This window comes from Rhipicephalus sanguineus, chromosome 3, assembly GCF_013339695.2.
Source record: "Rhipicephalus sanguineus isolate Rsan-2018 chromosome 3, BIME_Rsan_1.4, whole genome shotgun sequence".
Taxonomy (NCBI): Eukaryota; Metazoa; Arthropoda; class Arachnida; order Ixodida; family Ixodidae; genus Rhipicephalus; species Rhipicephalus sanguineus.
The window spans coordinates 178,438,182-178,464,113 of NC_051178.1; the positions used below are offsets into that span (position 1 = coordinate 178,438,182).

The following is a 25,932-nucleotide window of genomic DNA, read 5'->3' on the forward strand; positions in this document are numbered from 1 at the left end:
CAGATCAAAGTGTGGCAGCGCGGATCGGCAGTCAGACAAAGCCAGGCGCGTGTGCACGTTTATAAGTTTTATTTACTAGGCTAAAATGGATTCAGGTTCTTCGTCTTGAAGTCTCTGAGGCACCAGAATAAAAGGTCGGGAGTCGGAATCGCCGACCACTTCCACCACAACCAGCCTGGACAAGTGGAAAGAAATAGAAACACACGTGAAATCCCAATCAAAAGCGATCGCAAGTATGAATGATTACCATAGTTTACTTAACTATTCATGCGGCTACAAAAAATACGCAAGTCATTTCGCTGTCCTTTTCAAACCGCTATACATTTTAGTGCAGAACCCATTGTTCTTTCATCCCCGATTATCTGCACAGCGAAAAACGTTAATTCCAAATTGGCTCGCATGACTTTTTCAGCTGTTCGTTTTGGCAAAGAAAAATGAACCGTAAGACTGACAGGAACATAGCACTGCTCCGCATCCCCTTTCAGGTAACTAAAGCTGAAGTCGATGGCAGACGGCCATTTTGCAGTCCAACGCACATGCAACATGCATCTTAAATGCGCAGTGCACTTTATGGCGCGCGCTTATTCACTGCAATGGTGTACGATATCGTGGCTCATCTGTGTCCACCCTAGTCTGTTTGAAAACAATGCAAGGTCGATACAGTTGGCAATCGATGAACCCGGAACGCGATCACGCAACGCACGTGCCCTTAGCATCGCATGCAACTATCTATTCAGATCGGCCGCGACTTCGACTTCAGGGCTATTTTTTCCCCCAGTGTCACGCCATTTTGCAAAGAGAGCATGCCGTTTCCCAAAGGCGTGCGCAGGCTTCTACATTGGGGGAGGGGGGGAGTGGGCCGAGTTCAACCCAACCGCAGCCCCCCCCCCTTCCCGACCCCCTCCCAGTGAGGCCCTTACGATCAGTAAGCACTGCAAAGACGACATATTAGGGGTGGCGGCTGCACCCCCCTTCCAATGACGTCACTGAAACCGCCATGTTTGAGCACCGCATGGAGGGACACTAAGTTTGTGGCGTCAGGTTAATTTAGTAAATCGCATGCAGGTTATTTCGTTCTGACGCACAGAGGCCAATGACGTTGCGTCCGCGTCGTTATTTAGAGACCGGATTTTAGGCAAATGCCTAATTTGTTCCTTGCGTTCCTATCGAGCCACTTTTGATATATGAGCATGAATTAGAGGTTAAGAAGGGCTTTTATAGTGTTTTTATATGGCCTATAAATGCCTATTTTTGGCGTTTGTGCCTATATGCTTACAAACGCCTATAAATGCCTATTTTCAAAATCGGCGCTTATATGGACACTGTTTAGCCTCAAGTTTCGCTTCCAAGTGCAGTTTGAGGCCGTTATTCATGTTACCGGGCAACAGTGACTGTTCGGAACTGTTTAGGGTTCAACCTAGTCCTCTAGTTCAGCCAACTTCCGGAAAACCGCTGGCAGCAGTGAAGCGGGACACGCTGGCAAGCATTCGCCGCCGCGCTGACATGGCGCGAGCGGTTGGTGAATGCGAGACCGCGGAGAGTCGTCAGCGGAAGTGAGAGTGAAGAGAAGAAAAAAAAGAAAGAAAAATGTGATGTGCACGGGCTTTTGTTTTGTTTGTAATTTACTTTGTAAGGTATTTACTGCAGTAGCGTAGCCAGATTGTTTTTTCTTTGTTTTTTTCTGGGGGGGGGGGTTCAATCCATACTTTATGTTCGTGCGTGCGTTTGTATGTGTACGTCTATACATACACATGCAAAACTGAAAAGTTCCGTGGGGGAGGTGGTTGAACCCCCGAAGCCCCCCTTCCCTTCATGGCTATATACGCCAGTGGTTCACTGTCAGGGGAGAAATTGACTCTACGCGATTCGACCTGGCCAATAGGAGGAATCCCTCCCTTCTGGTCTTTTAGCGATCTGGCTACCTGCTCCTGCTCTGCCCTTCGCAGCCATGTCGAAAAGACACACAGGAGTGTGTTGATTCGACAGTGGACGTTTGACTCACCGTGCAGAACATAGGAGAGACCGTGTTCTGCGAACCGTGCGGGAAAAAGCACAATTGTACGGCTATGCTCAACTGTTGGCGTCTTTGTGCCATCTTGAGCGATAACATTTTTCTTTTCCTGTCGTAGATAGAGGTCGCGCACGTCTTCGTATGAAATTATTTGCATTTATGTGAAAATTTATGTGTAGCTATATTTACGATTTTGGAAGCCTAGAACGTTGTTCTGCCTGCCTATTTTTGGCGCCTAAAACGAGCTTTTCTAATGCCTAAAAATCCGGCCTCTAGTTATCATATTGAAGCGGGTTAACGGCTACGTGATTATATATGCTGTCTTTACGTCATCAAAGCCGCCAGTAGTAAGTTGGAGAACCAGTATACGTTACCAAGCTGCGCCCGTGACGTCACGTACACAACCTTAGGTGTGCACGCACCTTCGCACTTGTTGGGCTCCATGTTGCGTGGCTCGGACCCGCGCGTTTCGTCCACGTAGCCGCGCATGAAGACAGTCATGTAGTGGTAGTCCTGCTCGGGCTCGATGGTGTCCACGATGGAGCATAGAGACACGTTGTGCACGTGCAGGCCGGTCTCCTCCAGAACCTCGCGGTACGCTGCCTGCTCCCAGCTTTCCCTGCGTGCAGTGATGACCCAGCAACAATTAAATTTCGGAGTGCGCAAACCGTGACACACACACACTATTTCGGACATTCACTGTCGCATTTACGTGCATGCGACCGTAGCGTCTCGCATTTCATTCAGCGTTTCGCCAGTGAGTGGGGGAGAGAGAGCACACTCTGGCAACCGGCCGGCCTCTCCGTCGATGCGATGCGGTCGCGCATAACGTGCACTCTGTGAATGCGCGTTTGCCGTCTCAAACCACACCCGGACGCCTATATACAGGGCATTGACTAGACTCGCTTTTTCTACAGCGCACTGACGTCGTTTACACGGACGCGAGTGAAAGTCGATACGACGCACCATTTGTCTAATTCACGTAGACGCCGAGATCTCGATTTCCGGCGGTGACTGCCTCTCATGGAAAAGAAGTACAATCGCGGTAAAATTCGACAAGGTGTCCAGAACAGCACCCCGCATAAAATTCCGTTTTCGTATTAAAGACGTTCGCAAATTACTGCGAAACGCTCGGCTGTAATAAATACTCCCTGCTCGTCTTGCGCCTTGGTGAAAGAAGAGAGAGCACTCGTGTACTACAAAGCCCGTTTACAACGCGGGTGCCGCCGCATTCAACGGGCATGTGCGCATAGGTATATACTTTACTCTAAACGGACACGTTGCCTAATGGTCATCACCACCGCCAAGCTATTTATGTGCACTGCAAGAGAAAGACTTTTTCCAGCGGCTTCTTATACTATCATTGTCTTGCGCTAATAATCAGCTGATCTCGTTTACTTTTCGTGGGTGCTCATCCTGTTGAACTCCACTTCCTCGTCTTAACCTCGATCAACACATCGCTCACGGCTTTTCCTCTCCAATGCATATACCACCGCCGTCTCCCTGGCCTAGCGCAACGCGCCGATTCTTTCCCGTTCCATTGTTAGATCGCAGTGCGGCCCTTATAGCTTCTCAAAATAGTTTTGTTACCCTGCAGGTTACATTCTCCTGCAACCGCTTTTTCGTACGTATAGATCTACATTCTAAGATAACAAGAAAAAAATAGTATGTGTTACGCTCTTCGACGAGTCCTGACTTGTCACTACATTCTAAGAAAAAAACAGTATGTGTGACTCCTTTCGGGGAGTCTTGACTTGCCACGTATATGACTCCATGTACGTGGAGTCAACTTGCCACGTATATGACTCCATGGCCCCGCCACGGTGGTCTAGTGGTTATGGCGCTCGACTGCTGACCCGAAGGTCGCGGGATCGAATCCCGGCCGCGGCGGCTGCATTTTCGATGGAGGCGAAAATGTTTGAGGCCCGTGTACTTAGATTTAAGTGCACGTTAAAGAACCCCAGGTGGCCGAAATTTCCGGAGCCCTCCACTACGGCGTCTCTCATAATCATATCGTGGTTTTGGGACGTTAAACCCCAGATATTATTATTATTTATATGACTCCATGGGCGTCCGGAGGGGGGTGCAAGGGGGGGGGGGCGACTGCCCCCCCCCCCTGGAATTTCGGATAATATCTTTCTATGCAGTAGCAATAAGCTGCACACGTTGGTTAGCACACAAAAGGTCCGCATATCCGTGTGAAACGGCCTTCAGGATTGCCAGCCAACTTTGCACGTTATTACATGTTATTGACTAACCTTGCCGGTCAATTCACGGTAGTGAACACCCCCCCCCCCCCCCAAATGAATGCACCCCCCTGGAAAAATTTCTGCGGACGCCCTTGTATGACTCTCTTAAAAGAGGCGCGTCAACCTCTCTGGAAATCACTATACTCTCTTCGGAGAGTCGTGTGACCTACAAGAGAGTTAACGTGCCTCTTTAAAAAGAGTCATATACTCATATACGTGGCATGTCAAGGCTCTCCGAAAGGAGTCACACATACTCTTTTTCTTTTCTTCGAGTGTAGGGGTGTGCGAATATACGAAGATTTCGAATAACGAATCGAAGAGAACGATATTCGAAATACCGAATATTTTTTAAATGATCATCACGGACGGGAAAAACCCCGAAGTAACGAAGCGTTTACCAAGAGGCACTCAGCCCCAGCTTTTAAGGGAATATCGACACTATATTGATTGCCGGGAAAAGGCGTTGTTGCTTAAAACTGCAGTGTCGCCGAAGAGAACGTGTCACCAATTCGCTATAATCACCATGAGATTTATCACCATGAGATCGATCACCATGAGATTAGTCTGGGACGGTGGGGATGGCTGCATTCGGATACAGAGGTGCAATTTTTGTACACGTTTACATGACTAACAACGGACGCAAACGTTATGTTGATGTAAATTTTCTTGCAGATGAAGTATTCAACAATGATATTTACCTGCCTTTGGTACTAAGGAACATGATGGAATAACTGGTTTATCTGTTTCATTCCAGATATGTCTTTCAAGAAAGACGTTTGAGGCCTTCCCGTCTGCGCATTCAGTTGTAGTCATAGGCGTTCGCAGGGTACCCCTTCAGGGGGGGGGGGGCGAAGGTTCATCGCGGCGCTCCCCCTCCCTATTAAGTCAATAAGTCAATGTATGGGGCAGACTTTGCGCCCCTCTTAGTTGACTAGGGAGCGGCGACTGCCCCCCCCCCCCCCCCCCCAACCGTGCGCACGCCTATGATTGTATATCAGCAAAAGAAAGCTGCCGACGAGTGAGACGACTATTGCTATATAGTGCACTGTCAACACGTTTTAACCGTCAAAGGGTTTACCTAACGCGGTGTATCGATCCCCCTGCAAATTTCTTTTTTTTTTTTTTTTGACACTGCCACACAAATCACAATAATCCAAAACCCCGATATGATTATGAGAGACGCCGTAGTGGAGGGCTCCGGAAATGTTAACCATCTGCTGTTTTTTAACGTGCACCTAAATTGAAGTACACGGGCAACAAGCATTTCGCCTCCATCGAAATGCGGCCGCCGAGGCCGCGGGATTCGGTCCCGCCGCCCGCGACCTTTGGGTCAGCAGTCGGGCACCATAACCACTAGATTGTGCCACACAAAGAATTACCTTGTTTATATACGCATGGCCCTACGAGCTACGCAAAGCGTTTCAGACAGGAAGATATACAACGTTCAAAGCGAGAGCACACGAGATTGGGTGACTGGTGACGACCGTCGTTGCGTGACAACGATAACAGTCGCCAACGTCCGATAGCGGAGGCCATGCATGCGCAAGCACAAGATGAAAGTAACTCAGCAAAAAGCGTCCATTGTTTTAGACCCATGTGCGACGTACATCATATATGGAAGATGTAAACGTGCTGAGCGCAGTGAGCTCGGGTGCAGTTACGTCTTTACGCCCTAAAGACAGTCGCACCATTTATAGGGCATATCTCTTGTAGCAAAACGGATGCTACCAATTCCGGTTAACCTCCCTGCCTTTCTCTCGTTTTATTATCTCTCTCTCTCTCTTGTCCCACAACGATAATCGTCATCTGGGTTGCTAACGTTTACTTGCTCGAAAACTCGGCGCTCTCCACTTTTTTATCAAGAATGGCAGTAGCGCAGCCATAAATTATAATTTTTTTCGGGGGGGGGGGGGGGGGGGGGTAAACTATACTTATGTATTTTCGTGCATGCGTTCGTATGTGTATGCAAAACTGAAAATTTTCGCCCCCTGGCTACGCCGGTGAAGAATGGCATGTTCGCGACCTGAAAGTACCGTATAGCGTTAAAACAAGAAAAGGCGCGCAAAACAGGCAACGATTATCGTTTATTGTGGGACTAAATGAGGCCCCAATGGGTGTACCTGTTTTTACGGTGTACGCGCGGAATTACCCCCAAAGTGCCAATATGTATATTCTCGAGACGTATACGATACCTGCACAGACTGTCAGCAGCGGAAGTCCTGCACACAAAGCTGAATGGTGGTTACCAATTAGAAGCTGGCATTGCAGCGGGAACGACGATTAATGCCACTCTCTGTAAAGCTCGAGGAATCAACCGCTCGATATTGGGCAATTTACGCATTGGCAACGCGGGAGGACACACATGCATGGATAAATTCAAAGATTTTACATGTTACTTCCTTTCCTTTCTCTTCGAAGACACCTGGCACAGAAATACGTGGATTCGCTGGTGGTTAACGCCAGCTCATCTCGCCGATGTGTTGCGAAATCACACGGGCGCTCATGGCTTCTGAGGCTGACGCTACGGTGACACCAAGAACTTTTGCTCCCAATGCCGATACTTATGACACTATATATATATGCCTGACGCAATGATCCCTTGGAGAAGCATAGGGATACCTACGAAACGGAATATACAACGTCATGAAGCTATAATTTATGGATCGGTATACAGGTAATGTTTTCGAAATCGAAGACGGGTCGGTTTCTTTTGAAGGAAAAAAAAAAAAGCACGCAGAGCACCGGATAATCGCGGAAATGGAACTGTGACGCGACCGCGAAATCGCGACTGCCGCGGCGCTTCGGAAATTCGGCCTTCATGAGATTCGATTTTTCCTGGCCAAAAGGTCAGCTTTCATTTTGCCCCTTCTTTCCGGAAGGCCCGTAACTAAAGCCGAGACAGTTCGGAAAGAATGACGTAAGCGCACATTTAGTGACTTCGTAATGTGCAATACCACTCTTGCAGCGTTGTCCCTGTGTTGCGACATTTCGAGATACGCGAGTGGCAAGGCAAGCTCGGCTGCCCCCAGGAACGATTTATCGAGCGCGCACAAGCCGCTTGCTCGCACGCATGCATGTAGTCGCGGAATGCGGAAGAGCATTTTTTCACGGCGAAAAAGCGAAAGTTTGACAGAGCGGGTGGATCGCCGATTATACCGGTCGAAGTGAACTGATTAGAATATCACACGGCTCTACAGTGCGGCGTATTATACAACCGGGGATAATTACCTAGAGTTTTACACTTATACGATAACGTACATTCTTTCGTATTAAGTCGTTAGCCAAGTAGAATAATGCACGGTTCTGAAAAGCTATATGCGTATTATGCAACGGAACCTGAATATATTGCTTCTTATCAGCTATATAGTTGTTTCGTTTTAACCATACGCACACACACACGCGCGCAATGTGCGGGTATATTAGCAGCCAGAAAATTCAATCATGTCTCGATATTTAAAAATAAAAACACCTAAGATGTGTTAATCAGTGTTTTAATCCCTACCTACAAGGCACAATAAGGCAGAATTTCACGCGTATCAAAAAACAACCACGGACTGTTGGAGGCCCGCTCTTTAACAATAACTAAACTGGAAGGCCGGCGTATTTCGTAACACATTTCAAGGTTGCATATCTCGAACGTCTAGTTTCTTACGGCTCGTTCTGAACACAAATGATACCACTGATTCAATCAGTAGGCCGATGGGGGGGGGGGGGGGGGGGCACAAGGGCCTACAAATGTACAACGACGGCCCCAGCGTCCCGGCTATATTGCGAGCACGACCTTTATAACGAAAACACCTGTATAAGCGAAGTAGTCTGACGGCTCCGCACACAGTTCGTTATAGTAAGAGCGTTTCCCTGTAATTAGAATATCGCAAGGTACTATAAAATAGAGCAACGCGTATTGTACGTAGAAGCTTCGGTGAGATTGTATGACTTCATGATGCAACTGCACAACAATTAAGCCTGCTCCTCCATGTTGATACTTGGGAAAAACTAGAGAAAAAATGAGACGCATACACGAAGGGAAGAAGAGGCAACACCTCGCTGGACTAGCCACTGACATGATAATTCCACACTTTCCTTCAAAACAGCCGATGTGTCGATGACCGGACGCGCCAGCGCTGTTCGTTGACCGACTCGTCAAGGAGCTAGTGCAAAACGAACGCAACGCATGTTGGAGATACAAGGAAAGACAGCTAAAGAGCAGTCACCGCTTCTTCGCCTTGCATTGTTACATTTGCGCAGTATGAACAACTAGCCCAACAACAAGTTTCGATAAATCTCAGAGGAGCCGGTCGCCCGGCCTTTCGCTGTCGTCGTTGTGACTAGATCACGGTGTTAGAATTAACACCGTGGACTAGATGTAGACCACTTTTTGAAAAAAAAAAAATGTAACGATTCCTGGCAGAGGCAAGACGGAAACGACGAGAGAGATATTTGAGGCGTTTCACATCATTCAACGAGAGGAAGGAAAATGCATGTATCAGTGCTCCTTCTATTCCTCTGAGCGATAAAGCAGAATGATTTAGGGCAAATTGTGTTTTTTTTTTATCAATTTAGTACTTTGCTTACAACATTGCGCGCATTCTTTGGCCGTTGTTTGTTTGAGGAAAGAGTAGATTTTCGCTTATATGCCAGCTGCTATATAGTCCAGCGAAGTGTTGCCCCTTCTTCCCTTCGTGTTTGCATCTCCATTTTTCGCTGGTTTTCGTGAAGTATCAGTATGAACCAGCCGGCCCAACATTCTGCTCAGTGTTATTTATTTTTAAAGGCAAAGTGTTTAAGTGGTACAAAAAACCACGTGACCTTCACTCAAAGAAAAAATCGAGTATTTGGGGAGTATTTCTGCCACACAACTATAATCATCATCTGGCTTGCTCACGTTTCCTTTCTTGGAAACCTGCAGCTCTCGCCACTTTCCTATTAAGAATGTTATGTCACGCTGATAACGCGCGCGCCGTTCGTGGCCGAGAAGTGCCGGGATCGCGGTGATAACGTAAGGAAAATATCGCGAGCTATATAGATGACGATTATATAGTAGTGTCGCAGAGATACTCCCCAAATACTCGATTTTTTTTTTCGAGTGTAATACATCACAAGTGAATGCCGAATTTCTCGCTTTATGAATCGGCACACAGCCGCGATCAGGTGGTCCGATAAGGCAACGCGTTACGATTAGGTACTCGCACGCTGCGCGCATGCGTAAGCTGAAAGCATGGCGGCAAATGCTCTTTTCTTCAAATCAACATAAACCTGATGTTGAGGACCGTATGGACAAAAAGCCGACGGCGAGGCTTGGCGTACGGGAACGGCACGCACGCATGCACTGAAGAATTTCACGCACGAAAGCACGACACCGCGTGTCGTCTTCGTTCCGGGAGGGAATCCTACGAAGCACTGGGCGCATTTAAACAAAGAAAGAAAGAAAGAAAGACCGCGGCAAACTGGCCACTCAAGGACGCGGCTAAAAATGAAAACGCGCAAATGCGCGCGCGCCTGACGAGCAGCATTTCTCGTTCGCAGTGGATGGGAAAGCAAAGTGTCTGGCACACTTCTGGTATATCCGGTCAGCGCTGCGAGAAGCGCGAAGGCCGAGCGCCGAGCAAGACAACAAAAAGAACACATACGCGCGGATGCGTCATCCGATGCGTGGTGCCGGACCCCCGTAAAGAACTGTTGAATGGATTACGTTTATTCATTATTATGGCGGCTCAAGCAAAGGTAATGCACTGGAGACATATTTACAGTTGCGCGTGAAAGAAAATAAGGAAAGAAGGAAACAATGCACAAACCAACGGTTGACGATTACTGCCAATGTAAGGAAACAGCCGAATGCTTCATCAAATCTATTCGGTTTATGGAAAGAATCTGGTGTGCTATGAAAGTACATATTTGTAGCAGTGTGGATGTTTGGACAGCGTTTCTTGTCTCAGTGAGTAGAGAACAGATCCATCTTTAAGCGGTACAGTAATGGTGGACGACGTGTGCGTGTCAAACAGCCTTAGTTTTGCAACTAGTTGAATCAGCACGTCTCCGTGTTAGGGTCGAAATCCCAAGTAACACCTCATGGGCACCTGACTATACTTTTGTGACCCGCACCACCACCACCTTCACGGCCTGGGGATCACCTGACATGCGGACAAAGTGGACTCCTAGACTTTGTCCGAGGGACAGGAATGCACCTTTTAAATTAATTTACGCACAGGGCATATTCCCGCAAGGGCGAAAAAAAAAAGACTTGAAAAATGGGCTAAAGAGTGAGAGAAACATTTCAGGGAGAGAGAGTATGGGAATTCAGGCGTCTGCGCCAGTGGCTCGACGCCATCTTCCCTTGGAGAATTCTCGTGTCCCTCTCCTCTCGACCGGACGGGTGGCAGCTGGTCATAAATCGCCGTCACTTTGCTGCCACCCCGCCCTCAAAGGTTAAACACGGTGTCCCATTGGCCCAATTTTGGCGGGATTTGGACCTTGCTCGCGCTCGCCTAGAAGCTCTTGTACTAAAGTCCCGGCAATGAACCACTAATTTGGAGAGTGTCGCCTAGGGTCTCCCTCGCGACGGCTCGCCGTCCCTTCGCGGTGACGGGCCGAGTTCTCGCGCGCAGCAGTTCGAACGGTACACGGGCGCGGGACGAACGAGGACGCGGCAACCTGCATGAAGCTCCCAGTGCTCGAAACCGCGGTGGTGTTCGGTAAAGGCAACGAGTAACAGAAGTAAAACCAACCGATTGACGACGACACCACCACAAGAGAGAGAGAAGAAGTAGAGGTGCGGAGGAAGAAAAAGTGGGAAGGAAAATGCGGAGGGAGGAACGAATAGAAAGATTTTCGTCCATCCAGAGTGCACTGAAAAATTATTCTAAAATCCAGGATGCAGCATCGAAATGCCAACCATTGCTATGTATTGATCTTTGTATTAAAAAAATAAAAATAATAAAGCCTTTCTTTTTAACAGCGGAGTTGTTTAAGCTTTTCGTTGCACCGGGTAGTGCGAACAGAAATGATCATCATCATGAACCGGCACGCGCTCGCTTCGTCCACTGCTTCATCTTCTTCGCTCCCACAACACGTGCGCCAATTTGTCCGGCGTGGAATGCAAAAACTCTGATGGGCGAGTCTGTTAAAGATCACGTAACATCACGCAACAACTAGTCACGGGACTAAGATAACGTAACAACTAGTTACGTGATTGAAATCACGTAACTAGTCATGTGACTAAAAATAGCGTAACATCAAGTTACCTCTAGTCACGTGACTAAAATCGCGTAACATCACGTAAAAATTTGTCACGTCAGTAAAAATTACGTAACATCACGTAACTAGTCACGTGACTAAAAATCATGTAACAACTAGTTACGCGTCTAAAATCACACATCTAGTCACGCGACTAAAATCGCGTAACTAGACACGTGACTTAAATCCCGTAGCACATAAAACTAGTCCAGCTGGTGAGTAAAAAATTACCAACATCACATAAAAACTAGTCACGTGACTAAAAATAACATAACATCACGTAATAACTATAGTCACGTGACTAAAATCACGTAAACACTACTCACGTGACTAAAAATCGCGTAACATCACGTACCAACTAGTCACGTGACAAACCAAGTAACATCACGTAACAGCTAGTCACGTGACATGTTCCCACAAACACACGTAACAGCTAGTCACGTGACCAGAGTCACGTAACATCACGTAACTAGTCACGTGATTAAAATCGCGTAACCTCTAGTAAGAACTAGTCACGTGACTAAAAATCACGTAATACCACGTAACATAGTCACGTGACTAAAATCACGTAGCATCTAGTCACGTGACTAAAAATAACGTAATATCACGTAACAATTACTAGCCCCGTGACGAATCACGTCACGTAACAGCAACTCACGTGACATCTTCCCGCCATAAACCACGTAACATCTAGTCGCATGACTAAAATCACGTAACAACGCGTAACTAGTCAAGCGACAAACTACCTAACATCCCTTCACAGCTAGTCATGTGACCTGTTCCCGCCAAAACTACGTACTAGTCACGTGACTAAAATCCCGTATCGTGTAACTAGTCACGTGACACAATCCCACCTAGAACCACGTGACAGTTAGTCACGCGACTAAAGTCACATCACGTAACAGCAAGTCACGTGACAAGTTCCCGCCAAAAAACACAACACGCGCGTAATGTGGGGAACCGACCGAAACCGTATAAGATAGCCAAGCCCAATCATACTTAGTACTACCAGCAGAAACTTGGCATCTCTAGCAAAAGCTTGGCAGTACTAGCAAAAACTTGGAAAATTCTAGGTCAATCACTAGCTCCGCTGTTGGTTCCAGCCTTGTGCCACTAATGCAAGCTGCACACATTTTTTTTTATAACAAACACAAGGTGGCAATTACTAAGACAATGGGTATGCTGCTTTCAGCTACAAGCTGTATATTGTTTACATGAATAAAACAAAAATGAGTTCTTTGCAATTGAAACATACCGGCTGGCTATAAAAACCAGCTTGAAAAGAGGTTTGTTCCCCGTTATTTCCCTATAGGTCTTCGGGGGTATATATATTGTAATGTTACCTATGCTTTTAACAACCCCACCATCATCTCTTCCCTGCTTTTAAGGCGACACTTTTTTTGCAGACCTTCCCAAACTTCCCTGACAGTGGCTGCTGCTCCTACTTTTCTGCCGAATAGGTCCCTGAGTGATCCTACACGGATAGAAAAATTAAACCTCTAACACATATGTCCTCGACTACAGCAGCCCAGCAAGCAGCCGCTGTCTTGTCAAAAAGGTCCCTGACCAATCTCTGAATATTATAGAAATCAAACCTCTGACACACCTTTCTGCAGAAAGCCAGCTTTCCTCTTTGAAACACTATAAGCATGGTTGCGTTCAAAGGTGCATCACAATCTTCACCAACATGGGGCTTAAACGAAGACTCACACAGTGACAGAAAGTGCAGAAAAAATAAGTTTGCCAATCAAGGACAACTTCGATATGCTGCAAAATAAAGCTTTGCTCTACATATATTGGAACAACGCATGCTGGATCTGTTGTATTTTTTTGCCAATATTGTGAACGTGTATTGCAATTATCTTGACTGCTGATCGGCTAGTACACTCATCAGCCTAGAATCCCAGAGCTTATGGAAGGTAGATGCTCCTTACAGTCCTGGATCGGTGAACCTTGGTGTCACAACCTGTTAATGAGATGCACTCGCCAGGCAGATTCCAAGGGATGATGTGTCTTTCCCCCGAAACGCCCCACGACACTAAAGTGAAACAATGAATCGACTTAGATTAATAAACTGTACTCTGAGAACCCTAATGTCGTTAATTTCACCATGATATGCTCATTAATAGAGGAAGAAATGAAGGTCAAAGTTTCATATTTAAATTTCGCGCCGAAATCTCCATGCGTGACATCATGAATTTGAAATGGTATTTTTCGTATTTTGGCGACATTGGCTCAATGAAATATCTTGAAACTTAGTATGTTATGTCTATGGCCCCCTTGCAGTACGATGTACTTCATTTTTATAGATTAGCAACTACGTATGACCCAGTCATGGGCACGTTACCAGTAAAAAGTAGCAGTGTTACAGTTATAGTTTCCAAAACTAACCTAACCTGTTACGCTTACAGTTACTGTGAAAAAGTAACGTCGTTACTTTTCCGTTACTGTATAAAATAAGAAAGAGATCACAAAACAAGTTATAGAATTTATTTAATAAAAACGCACAAAGGCATGCGGGTGATCAGAATTGTACGTGGTAAAACCCTAGAAGGAAACCTAAATAGGGGCCCAACACAAGCAATAGTTGTGTATGCCTCATTTTGTCGCATCAATAAACGTCCTAGAATACTAGAAGTGGAAAACATAGTTGATGCAATGGAACGACAGCAGTATCCTCGGACGTTTATTAACGATACCCAGAAATGCATGCGAAGAGGAACGAGGAGTGCATCACGAGTGAAAATGGCGTCCATTGTGTCTATTCCCCATGTTTAAGGTGTATCAGACCCTGTTCAGAGAGCTTTGCGTCCGCTTGGCATACAAACCATTTTTAAGCCCCGTTATACATACCTCGGGACATGTGTTCGTGAAACCCAAAGACTGCACACCTGCGGATGATCAGAGCGGGGTCATCTTCAAGTACAATGCGGGGATTGCGACGCGACTTACATCGGCAAAACGGACAGGAAAGGATAAACGATGCTTAAAGAGCACAAACGGGATGTTGCTAAAGCAACCCATACAACGTGTTCTAGGACAGGGCTTGTTGAACACTGCTAGACAACAGCATATAGCTTTGACACCTAGACAATGGGACAACGCTGGCTCGTCAACAAAAATGTGTGTGTGGGGGGGAATAAAACTTCTAGAATTGTCGTTCATTCGCCGTGACGCATTGGCTTGCAACAACCTGGGGATGCCACCTGCATAGGAGGCGTAATGTCTATGTCATTTTGTTGTTAAGTCGGAGTAAACCTTTAACAATCAGTTCCAAAGAGGTCTTAAAAAATTGCCCCCCCCCCCCCCCTTCTCTAGTTCACGAAATTTCCGTTTCGCGTGCTACTGCTTTCTGGCCTCCTGTCAAACACAATTAGCTCGGGGCCTCGGATGAAGATGACTGTAAACTTGTAGTCCTCATGCTCCACCAGTACATCAACAGAGCTAGAAGCTCAAGTGACAAAAAGGATATATATGCCGAAAAAAAAAATGGATGGAACTTAGCAAGCTGTTCATGCAACACGATTGATTTACGGCATGTAGTTAACAAGTAAACTTGAAGTTGCGTTAAAGACCAACCTCCGACCTCGGTCTTCTGCAGGAAAGATAATCCTCTTAGCGACCTCCTCCCCTAAACTGCGAGGGGAGCGCTATTGTGGAAAGTTGAAAGGTGGAAAGGATATGGTAAAGAAGTTCGAAAAAGTGCAAAGCGTGTAAAGTCAACCTTTAACGAGTGCTGCTGTTGGATAATTTTTTATAAAAACAGAAGTTACTGTAGGGGTATTTTCCGTTACAGTTACTGTAAAAAAGTAAGTGTTACAGTTACAAATTCCTATAACCTAAAAGTAACTAGTTACAGTTACAAGTTACTGAAAAAAGTAACTAGTTACCGGTAATGCATTACTAGTAACTAGTTACTGCCAAAGACTGGTATGACCTAGTTGATGCCTTCAATATCTATGAAGTCACGGTGTTTGGTGTGGGAATTTCAAGGTGGTGTTGCCACCCACATTTTCTTTTCAAGGGTTTTCTCGCTTACCAAGCGTCTTCTCATGGTAAGAGTGATGTTTTCGGTCTTGCGAAGTTTTAATTTACTAATGCGTGAAAAATTGTTTTTCCCTTTAGTGTCCCTTTAAGAGTCTTTTGGTGCGCCAGTGATCGCCGGTAGTGGTCCAAAGACAGAGTCGGAGCCCAGAGTTGACAAAGCACCCGGTAAATATGCATATTCTCAATTCAGGGTGTTACAAAGTTTTCAATACATGCAAGCTTGGCTGGTTCATCACAATAAATTCTCAGATGGGCTAACAATAATAATTACTGCTACGGTACTAACACATGCATAAGCAGATGTCCAAGAAGTCGAAATGTCCTAGATATTCACCAATGTTGTTCCCAAGTCCATGGTGTTGAAGTAATTGATATCACTCGTTACTCGTCACGGAGACCCTCTTGTTTCACCATTGGGCTGGTCATATGTCTGTTCCGACTGGCTCACTGACTTTTCTGCTCCTTCCCCTCCCCACGCCTATATTGACTTCCAACATCGTTCGGGAGCTTTCGATTGTTCGCAGCGCATAGGAAGCTTAGGAAAGGGGTAGAACCTTCTCCAACCTTATCATGGCATCGACTGCAGACAGTTGACGGGAGCACTGGTGACGCAGTAGCTTGATGATGCAGCTCTCAAACAATCTTAGTGTTTTGTGCCCAAGTGGTTGGAAGCACGCTCTACGTGTGCTTGGCGAGGTTTCTCATGATTGGCAATTGTACGGTGACGCTGGCTTTTTGTAGCGGTGGTGTGCAATTTGTGTACGCGTACTTTTGTGACACTTGGCATGCCTTTACAATGCCTGGAAACCTCTACGTATTTTTTTTTCTCCAGCATACACACGACATTATCCTGTTCTTTCGACATGTTCCTTTTTAAGAATTTTTCATCACATAGCAGGTTTACACAAAACTTTCTTGTTTCAACCAAGAAACAATACTTCAGTGGAAGAAAAATGGGGCAAAGTGTTGCAATTAGTGATGAAGTCAGAAGTGATGTTTCAGGACCTCTGCGTGTTCCACGTTCACAATGCGTATCCTTTAGCTTGATGAGTGGTCACAACACTTCTTTTCTAGCATGCTGCCTGACAAGGCATGATACTGCAGAACAAGAAGCAAGGTTAAGTTTATGTTGCATGAGCAATGAAAAATTTGTGACATTTTCTCTCATGTAGGAATCTTTACGATAAATGTGGGGGCTCTTACACAGAGGCACCCACTTAACATTCAATTTGAAAATGGCTTCACTAACTGTAATAAAATTAGCTTTGTTAAATTATGCAAATTTCATTTTCTTCAGTGTATAACATGTGCAACTCCTTTAGGAAATGCCTAATTGAAACAATGTCTGTAATGTTATCTATGTGGCCATTTTTTGGGGGGTGGGGGTGGGGGGTAGGGCAATAAGGAAATTCTGGTTGCGTGGCCCTCCTTATTGCTCTGGGAGCCAATGAACAGTTTACTTGAGCAGGTTCTCTAATGCTTCGATCCATAGAGAGCTGTGCATTGCAGCAAACCAAGTCAGCATGGTACGAGCCTGTTGAATGCATCATAAATGTGGTGTTTGCACAAGACTGTTGCAACTGTAGATAGCACGAGCATAAACAATAGAAAAAGAAAAGGCTGGCTCTCCCATAATCGAGAGCATGTAGACGCATGCATGAAATGGATACTGGCACAGCAGATTGGTTGGAGACGACGCTAGTCGCAATCTGAATGTGTGGCCGCAACGCAATGCAGGCCTCGAAGCTTACTGAGCCGGAATGAATCTGTTTTGAACTGAACCTCATTGCAAATCTCGTCTCGGCCAAACACCATCCGCGTCGCGCCAGATGCTGCTGACATGGTCATACAGCATGGCACCGTCTCGTGATGGAGGCAGCACAAAACCCGTGCCGTGAAACTCATGGACTGCTGATATTGAAAAGAGCACAGGCAACACTGTTTCAGCACCAAAAGGTTGCAATCAAGTGTATGGTGTCCTGCATCTGCCTTTGGAACGTCCCTATTGGAAACGACGAATAAAACTTCAGAGTGCTCGAAGTTACAGCTTCAGCGTTATTGTGAACAAACACTAAAAGAATTTGGAAGCATTTTTTTGTAACTTGTTTGGGCAGTAACTAGAGCTTGTCGTGTTCCTGTACAAAGGGTTGGGGCCAGTGACCGTATTTTCTTAACCTTTGACTGGTTGCCTGAATGATCTCATTTTACATTTGCAATGATGCCCGGATGTTCTTGTCTGAGTGCCCGGATAATGGCTCTGCCTTTTGGCTCAAGGTCGCTTCAACGTAGCCGACAACAGGAGCTAAAAGCATTGGATGCTTAAAGATACTGCCACTTTATCATGAAGGGCAAAGCACTAGTGATTGCAATGTCTAGCATCATACTTGGAATCATTGGACGGTGCTGGAACAATATACCAGTGTGATACGTAGGCATGACTGAGAGACTGCTCCTGCTCTGCAGAAGGAACAATGTTCTGGCGGCTGCTAAACAAGTTACGCTGGTGTGATCAACACAGCCGGCAGAGGTGGTGCTGGCATCACATCTCATTAGTGCACACATAGACGAGACCAACAGGAAATCATTGGATTTGCAAAAACATGGCAAGCATCTAAACGTGCAGGCTTACAGGAGAAAAATTCTGCAGGAAATAACCACCGGTGCAGAAAATGTACCAAGTGTTTGAATTCACTTGCACGTAGAGGATTCTTAAAGGGACACTAAAGGCACATGAAATCGATGTGGATTGTTGAAATGGCACTCCACAAACCTCGTAGTGCTTGTTTCATGTCAAGGAAACACTTAGTTTGAAAGAAAACCACATTTTAGTTGTCAGCACGCCGTTGGTGCAATTCAAATCGCCTACCTCCAAGAATGGTCTTCTGACACAGCAATCACCATGCCCACACTGCCTGCGGCACAGCGGAGCAAGGGTCTTTAGCGGAGCACATTCTGGCGAAAATGGAACTTGCGCCGTTCTCAACAGCAACATCAAGCTCCTTTTCGCATGAGTCAGACTGAAATGCACAAGTTTCATTTTATTCCATCTCATAATGCAATGAAATGTTCTTTTTTGTTGTGTTGTGGGTAGTCTGAGTACTTGTTATTACTTCTACTGAGGCCCTACTACATCATCAGGCTTGTGTTCCAGAATGTCCCACAGGTGGTGCAATGTCCTACATTTACATTTATTTCTTGATTACTAAAGCACTGCTGGGTATATTATTGAAAATTTAGGCAGTCTGAAGCGTTGACCTTTCACTCTGACATAAAATGTTATTTGCCTTTAGAGTCCCATTAAGGGTTTTCTTTTTATTCAGCCTGATTAGGCCTGCACCTTTCACCCAGTGCTTAAAGCATCAAATTTCTGTACTGGAGACCACAAGTTCAAATCCAGCTTTCACGACTTCCTTAAAGGGACAATAAAGAGCAAAACGATTTCTCTCGCATTGTAAAGTGGTCTTCCACGACACCAAAAACACCACACTTTCTGCGAGAAGACGCTTAATAAGCGAGAAAACGTGTAAAAAGAAAATACAGGAGGCAACGCCCCCTTGGAATTCCCGCTCCATTTGCTGTGACATCACATATTTTTGACGGTGCCTGCTTGGGCCTACGTAGTTCCTAATCGGTTAAATCGAAGTACACTGTCGTCTGAGGGGGCCAGAGACTTGATAAAACGAGTTTGCGGAAATTTCGTCGAGCCAGTGGCACTAAAATACGTTAAATGCTCTTTGAAATGTTTTACGTCACGAATTACAAAGTTCGGCGCGAAATTTAAAAATGAAACTTTGAACTTGGTTTTCTCCGCTAATAATAAACCTATGGTGGTGAAATAAACTACACAAGAGTTCTCCGAGCAGACTTTATCAATATAAACCAATTCATTGTTTCTCTTTAGTGTCCCTTTAATAACGTTTATTTATTTAATTACATATACACATACATAAAGATAAATGGAATATCATGGCAACGGCATTACTGAAAATGGTAAGTCGCCTGGAGAGTCCATATAGTTGCTATCACAAATAAATGTATAGCTCACCCAAACTCCAAGTGTCCACCTGGGACTTGGTAGAGTCCATGGCCCATGGTGTTCTTGCGGCGACCAAGAAGGATGCTCTCGGGGTGTTTCTCGCTGAGCACAAACACTGCCACACCTATGCCTGGCCTCTTAGTCTTCGGTACCTTTGCACTCTCAATTCGCTTCCATAATTCTTGCAAAATTTCTGCCAAGAGATGATATGGGCACTACTTTAAGATCCACAAAGCACAGAGCACTTACACAGAAGATGGCAAAGACTACATGCAGCACTATATAAAGTGACACTTCCTAGTACAGGTGTAAAATCTGTGAACACGAGCCTTGAATAAGACAAGTCCACTTGTCGAAACGTCAGCTCCAGCGACACCCTGTGTTCACGAATTTTTCATCTCTTCAAGCTTCCATCTTTCCCTGAACTTCTGACTTCCTAGTACAGTGCATTATAAGAAGAGTACACAAGAAATGGTCTATTAGGGCAAAATTTTATTTCTAGAGTGGAAAATGGAAGGAAGGAAGAAAACAAGAGAGAAGGCAGGGAGATTAACCAGGCACATGCGAGGTTGGTTACCCTATGCTGGGGGAATGGGATAGGGGAGTATAAAGATGAGAGAGAGAGAGAGAGGGGAGGAAAGATAGAAAATGTCAGTAAATGCCCTGACGCGTATGTTGTGGTAGCACTCTGCAATAGTCAAAGGCATTCACTGAGGCCCGTAGTGCTCAAAAAGCACAAAAGTGCTTTAACTGCCTTGTGAGCCGACGAACGATGGGGACGGTGCTCCAGCAGCATCTGCACGGAATGCGGCTGATCGTCCAATCGTCACAACGGCATAGCAAGTGATGTCTTCTTCGGTGCTGCAGACCTTGCATGCTGCGCTGTCGGTCACTCCAATTAGCGATGTGTATGCTTTCGTGAGGGCACCCCCAACCAAAGCCGAAAAAAAAGCGAAGCTTCCCGTCGACGAAGTCCGGATGGAGGTCGGAGTTCCAAAGTCGGGTTTATTTGGTGGAGTGTCGTATGTCTTATGCTTGGCATGTTCCACTCGGCTAGACAAAGACTACGTGCCAGGTGACGAAGCTGCCATGCAGCGTCTGTCCTTGAGAGGAATGGGAACGTTGTGTTGTTCTTGATGGGATGTACGAGCCACATTGTCTGCAGAATCGTTGCCACTGATCCCGCAATGACCAGTTAGCCACTGAAAATAGACCTCATGGCCTGTTTCTTTGACATGGTGATGAAGCTTGACAATTTCGTACGTGAGCTGTTCGTGGTATCCACGTCGAAGAACTGACTGCATGCACTGTAAGGCCGGTTTAGAGTTGAAAAACACAGCCCATTTGCTCAGTCTCTGAGAAGCGATGTACTCTAGAGCACCGCACAGAGCCGTAAGTTCTGCCGCCATAGACGTAGTGACATGCGATAGCTTGATGCACAGGTTTATTCCTCGAGCTGGGATCACAACCGCACCACCAGAACTGAACACTGTGGTTGAGCCATCGGTGTAGATGTGCACGTGGTTACTGTAGATTTCGTGCAAGTAAAGTAGGCTTAATTGTTTCAGTGCTGGGGCAGGCAAATCTGATTTCTTCTGCAGTCCTGGAATTGTAAGACGTACTTGTGGAAGGGTCGGGCACCACGGAGGACACACCGGCTTCTCCGCAGGCGTATACCCTGACGTAAACGATGCACGGTTTGCACAGACAATTGCACTAAATGTTATAAGAGGCCTTTCAGCAGCGAGGCTTGCCAGGTGGTGGGCAGGGTTCCTGGCACATTGCCTGAGGTAAGTACGCATCAGTTCAACGGGGATGTGCATCGTGATTGATTAGTCCTGAGCAATGGCAATGGTTTCAGCCGTCGACGTGCAGCATAGTAAACCAAGGCATATCCTGAGAGCCTGGGCTTGAATGCCTTGGAGCGTACGCAAGTTAGGTTGGATATTGCAGGCAGGCTGTACCGCAGGAATCCAATAAACAATACCCTGTACAGCTGTAACATAGACTGTACGGACACTCCCCAAGTATTTCCTGCAAGGAACCTGAACAAGTGACATACAGCAGTCAGCTGCCTTATCACGTAGTTTACGTGTGGTGTCCAAGGCAGGGCTCTATCGATTATGACTCCCAAGAACCTGTGACTCCTGCTGGATGAAACAAATTGCCTGTTAATTGATATGCTGTAAATGGACATTGGCTCTCTGGTGAATGCCACGACTGCACACTTTCCACTTGCGATCTCGAGCCCTTGTTTACGTAGATATAGCACAATGACACTGCGGCTGTCATCAGAAGTCGAGCGCAAAGTTGAAACTGCGTCACACCTGACGTCCATATACAGATGACGTCAGCATAAATGGAAAGTCGTACGCTGCTTGGCTGCTTGTCGACTAGTCCGATGAGTGTTAGGTTGAACAACGTCGGGCTTAGCACTCCGCCTTGAGGGACTCCTCGGCTACCTTAATACTCGGGTGTCAGGCCATTCTCTGTCTGCACGTGGAATGATCTATTCTGTAAGTAACTGTGAACCCACATATAGATCTTGCCACCAAGTCTTACTGCTTCTAACACGCTGAGGATGGCTTCGTGGGTGACATTGTCATAAGCCCCTTTAACGTCAAGAAACAGAGCAGCAGAAAATGAAAAATGAGGAAGAACAAAAGCAAGCACAATACGGCAGATCCTCGTCACTATATGTTCACTGCTAAAATATAGCCGTAATTATTACCCAGGTGTTGTGCTATTACTAACATATGGGCAGATGCTTGGAGGACAACAAAGAAACTTAAGAAGAAATTGATAACCACGCAGCATGCAACGAAATGAAGAATGATAAACATAACATCAAGGGAAAGGAAGACCGCACAGTGGATCTCCACAAACAGGAGTAGACGATATCCTAGATGACATTAAAGGGACACTAAAGAGCAAAACGATTTTTCTCGTATTAGTAAACTACTCTTTCACGATACGAAAAACACCACGCTTGCTGCGAGAATACGCTTAGTAAGCGAGAAATCGCACAAAAAGAAAATGTGGGTGGCGACGCTACCTTGAAGTTTCCGCACCATTCGCCGTGACATCACATATTTTGACGGCACCTACTAGGGCCTACGTAGTTCCTTAATGGTAAAAATAAAGTACGCTGTCCTCTGAGAGGGCCATAGAGTTAACATACCAAGTTTGAGGAAATTTTTTTGAGCCAATGGCGCCGAAATACGATAAATACACTTTGAAATCCGTGACGTCACACGTGGAGATTTTGGCGCGGAATTTAAAAATGAAACTTTGAACTTCATTTTCTCCTTTATTAATACACCTATGTTGGTGAAATTAATGGCATTGTAGTTCTCAAAGTACAATTTATCAATCTAAACCGATTCATTGTTTCTCTTTAGTGTCCCTTTGAGAGAAGCAAACTGGACCTGCGCAGGTGACATAATGCAAGGGAGAGATGACCGATGGTCAGTAGAGTGAGGGAATGGGTACCAAGGGAAGGGAAATGCAGCCAAGGATGGCAGATTCTTAGGCAGGGCAATGAAATTGAGAAGTTTGCAGGCATTAAATGGAATAAGTTTGCGCGTGACGGGGTCAATCGGAGATCATTGAAGGAGGCCTTTGTCCTGCAGTAAAAGATAAAGCAGGCTGGCGACAACAATAGTGCTCAAAGCCAGTCTTTGCAACATTAGTGGCATATTTGCGCAATGTGCTCAAAAGCTACCAGTGACCATAACGAACATAGCAAAAGGATTCCACTATATCATACTTTCTTAAGTGTAACTGAAGAGCCCCATCACAAGTTTTGGTTACACGCTGGATATTTAGGTGCCATTTAGGGAGTACTTTATCATATAATTCTTCAAATCATTTGATTATTGGAGGAGTTAGAAGAAATCCAGCTGCCCTGTTAACCTGCTACTGTCAGCAGAGAGACTCTCCCCCTTTGCCTCAGCTGGCGGTCTCAAATGGCCTATCTTCCTTGCGTTCTCCCATGTACCACATTCTGTGGTGAGCCCTGCCTATGCTTCTTTACCTTCTCTTTCTAGTTTGCTTCATGGCACTTACAGCACTTTTTTTGTGGTAGCATTGCACGCTTCACACCGGACCATGATCAGTGAAGTTCCAAGGAAATCCTTTTGCATAGGACATGTAAGCTTACGACTTTCATTCTCTCCTGAAGCTCCCTCGAAAGGAACGGTGCATGGCATTATGTGTGAAATTTCAACTGTTTACACACCACAACCCCGTTTCATACTTTGGAGTGCCACCACACTGGAAATACAGTGCAGAGAGAACTAGAAAGAAAAGAACAGAAGTGAGGCAGGGTTTCTGCATGAACATAACATGCGCCCTGTGCTTTGGCACATTAAAGCGCACTCGAACAGTAAGCCTCTCGTGGATGCCAGCCAGAACAAAGGGGGAAGAGTGTTCTTGCTGACAGTGGCTCTCTCTTCCCAGCGGCATGATAACAGGACAGTTTGATTTCTTCCAACTCCTCCAATAATAAAGCAACTAGAAAAATTATTTGGTAGATTGCTCCCTACAGCTTACAGCATGTAAGTCGTAGGGAGCAGTATACCTACAAGCTACAGCATGTAACCTAAGTTTGCAATGTGGTCTGGTAAGGGGTCCTTTAAGAAAGATGCAAACAAAATAAAAGCCAGAGCATGCACTGAGCGAGAAGCGTTGAGCTACAGAGAAATAAAGGAGACATGAAGTGACATTTCATTAAACACCGCACAAAGCTTTATCGCTGATTCCAACACATGTATGAAATCCACTGATATTAATCCATAATTTTGTTTTTGTTCACCTGCACACTGCACAGATACAGCTGAAACTCATTATAAAAGAAATTATCTCTGACACAAAAGTATGCTGCCTCCACTATATCGCATGATCCATTGGTTCAAACGTACAACATTTACAGATGCAACAGATGCATAGGACATGATATTCAGTCATGCTTGTACTTAGCGCTTTCATATGACAAAGGACTAAAACCAAAATATCAGTCATACTCGTACTTAGCGCACTCGCAAGACAAGGCACACACCAAGCGATCACAAAGACCCTGTATCATCTGTGCAATCTCTTGTTTATTTGTCCCTTGTGTTGTGAATGCGATAAGTATCAGTATGACTGAGCTGTTCCAACAAACCCAAATCACCACCCTCCTACATGGTATTCCGTGGGTCGCTCACCCTCAGAGTTTCCTTCAAAGCTCAGGCTATGCTTGTTCTGCAGTAAGTTAACAAGGCTGCGCGTGTATACTGCACCAGGGAATCCAAAGGGAGTGCCTGTGCCTGCTTTGTCATGCTCTCCAGTGTAACCTGACGAAGTTCCTCCAGAATTTCAAGTTGAGACTGGTTTGCCTTGAGCTTGGTCTTCAAGTCATTACATAGCTGCATATACCTGCAATCCCACAACCGGGAAAACATGTTTTTAGAAAATCAAACAACGTTAACAATACAAAAGGACTACTTGCTTGCCCGCTGAGCAAGCCTCGATAACGTATGCCCGAATAAGAACCGCAAGCATTCAGTGGAAACCTTTTGTTTATCCAACAATGCATGCATTAAGACAAGCAAGCAGTATCCTTGCTACAGTTATTCATGTTCACTAACACTTGTCTAGATGTGTATAACTAGGCAAATGGCATGTCAGTGTTGGCATTTTCTTTCTTACCGGAAAATAAAAGCATTCCTTGCATCTGATACCTGGCCGCTCTGATAAGTGTGATGTTAGCTGGGTGAAAAATAACTGCTAGTGGGTAGGGTACAAGGTGTGGAAAATAATACCACAAGAAATATTCACTTGACGCTGCCAATACCAGCAATATTACTGATTTCGCAACACACAACACATTGTAGTGTACTGAGGACACAAACACAAACAGCTATAGCATAGAGAGGGCAAAATAAGAAGGGGCAGATAATGATCCAATAGAGTGTGCTAGTCACAAGACACAGACAATGAAGAGAAAGTGCAAACCACAACTGAGGCAAACCATGCTTCTGCATATGTTGCCTCTGCAGAGGAGTAGCACGAGATGGTGTTAATAGCTGTTTCCCAAAACCATGGGTGCGGTCAAAATATCCTGCAAGCATCGCTATCATGGATTTTCTTACAAAAATTAACACAGGGAAAGCCTGGCGCTGGCATCTACAGGAGCTGCAAGAGTAACAATTCAGGAGACGTGGGAATCGTAGGCAGTACATGAATGTCCCCTAGCACTGTATGTCTGGCTTTAATTAAAATGACCTTGAGACTTTGTTAATTTTAAATTTTCAACAAGTCACTGTATTATAACTGCAAAAATTTTCAGAGTCTACGCAAGCATGCAAGACTAC

The 25,932-nt window shown here is 45.6% G+C and overlaps 1 protein-coding gene across 1 annotated transcript; it reads right to left on the reverse strand.

Annotated features, from left to right (window-relative positions):
- Positions 1–59: 59 nt before the first annotated feature.
- Positions 60–24,991, reverse strand: LOC119387746 (nucleotide triphosphate diphosphatase NUDT15-like). The gene is given in 5 exon segments (XM_037655250.2): positions 60–175; positions 2,434–2,630; positions 19,586–19,769; positions 24,784–24,850; positions 24,853–24,991. Coding segments are annotated over 5 exon segments (681 nt in total). The 5' UTR covers position 24,991; the 3' UTR covers positions 60–80.
- Between the last annotated feature and the right edge of the window lie 941 nt (positions 24,992–25,932).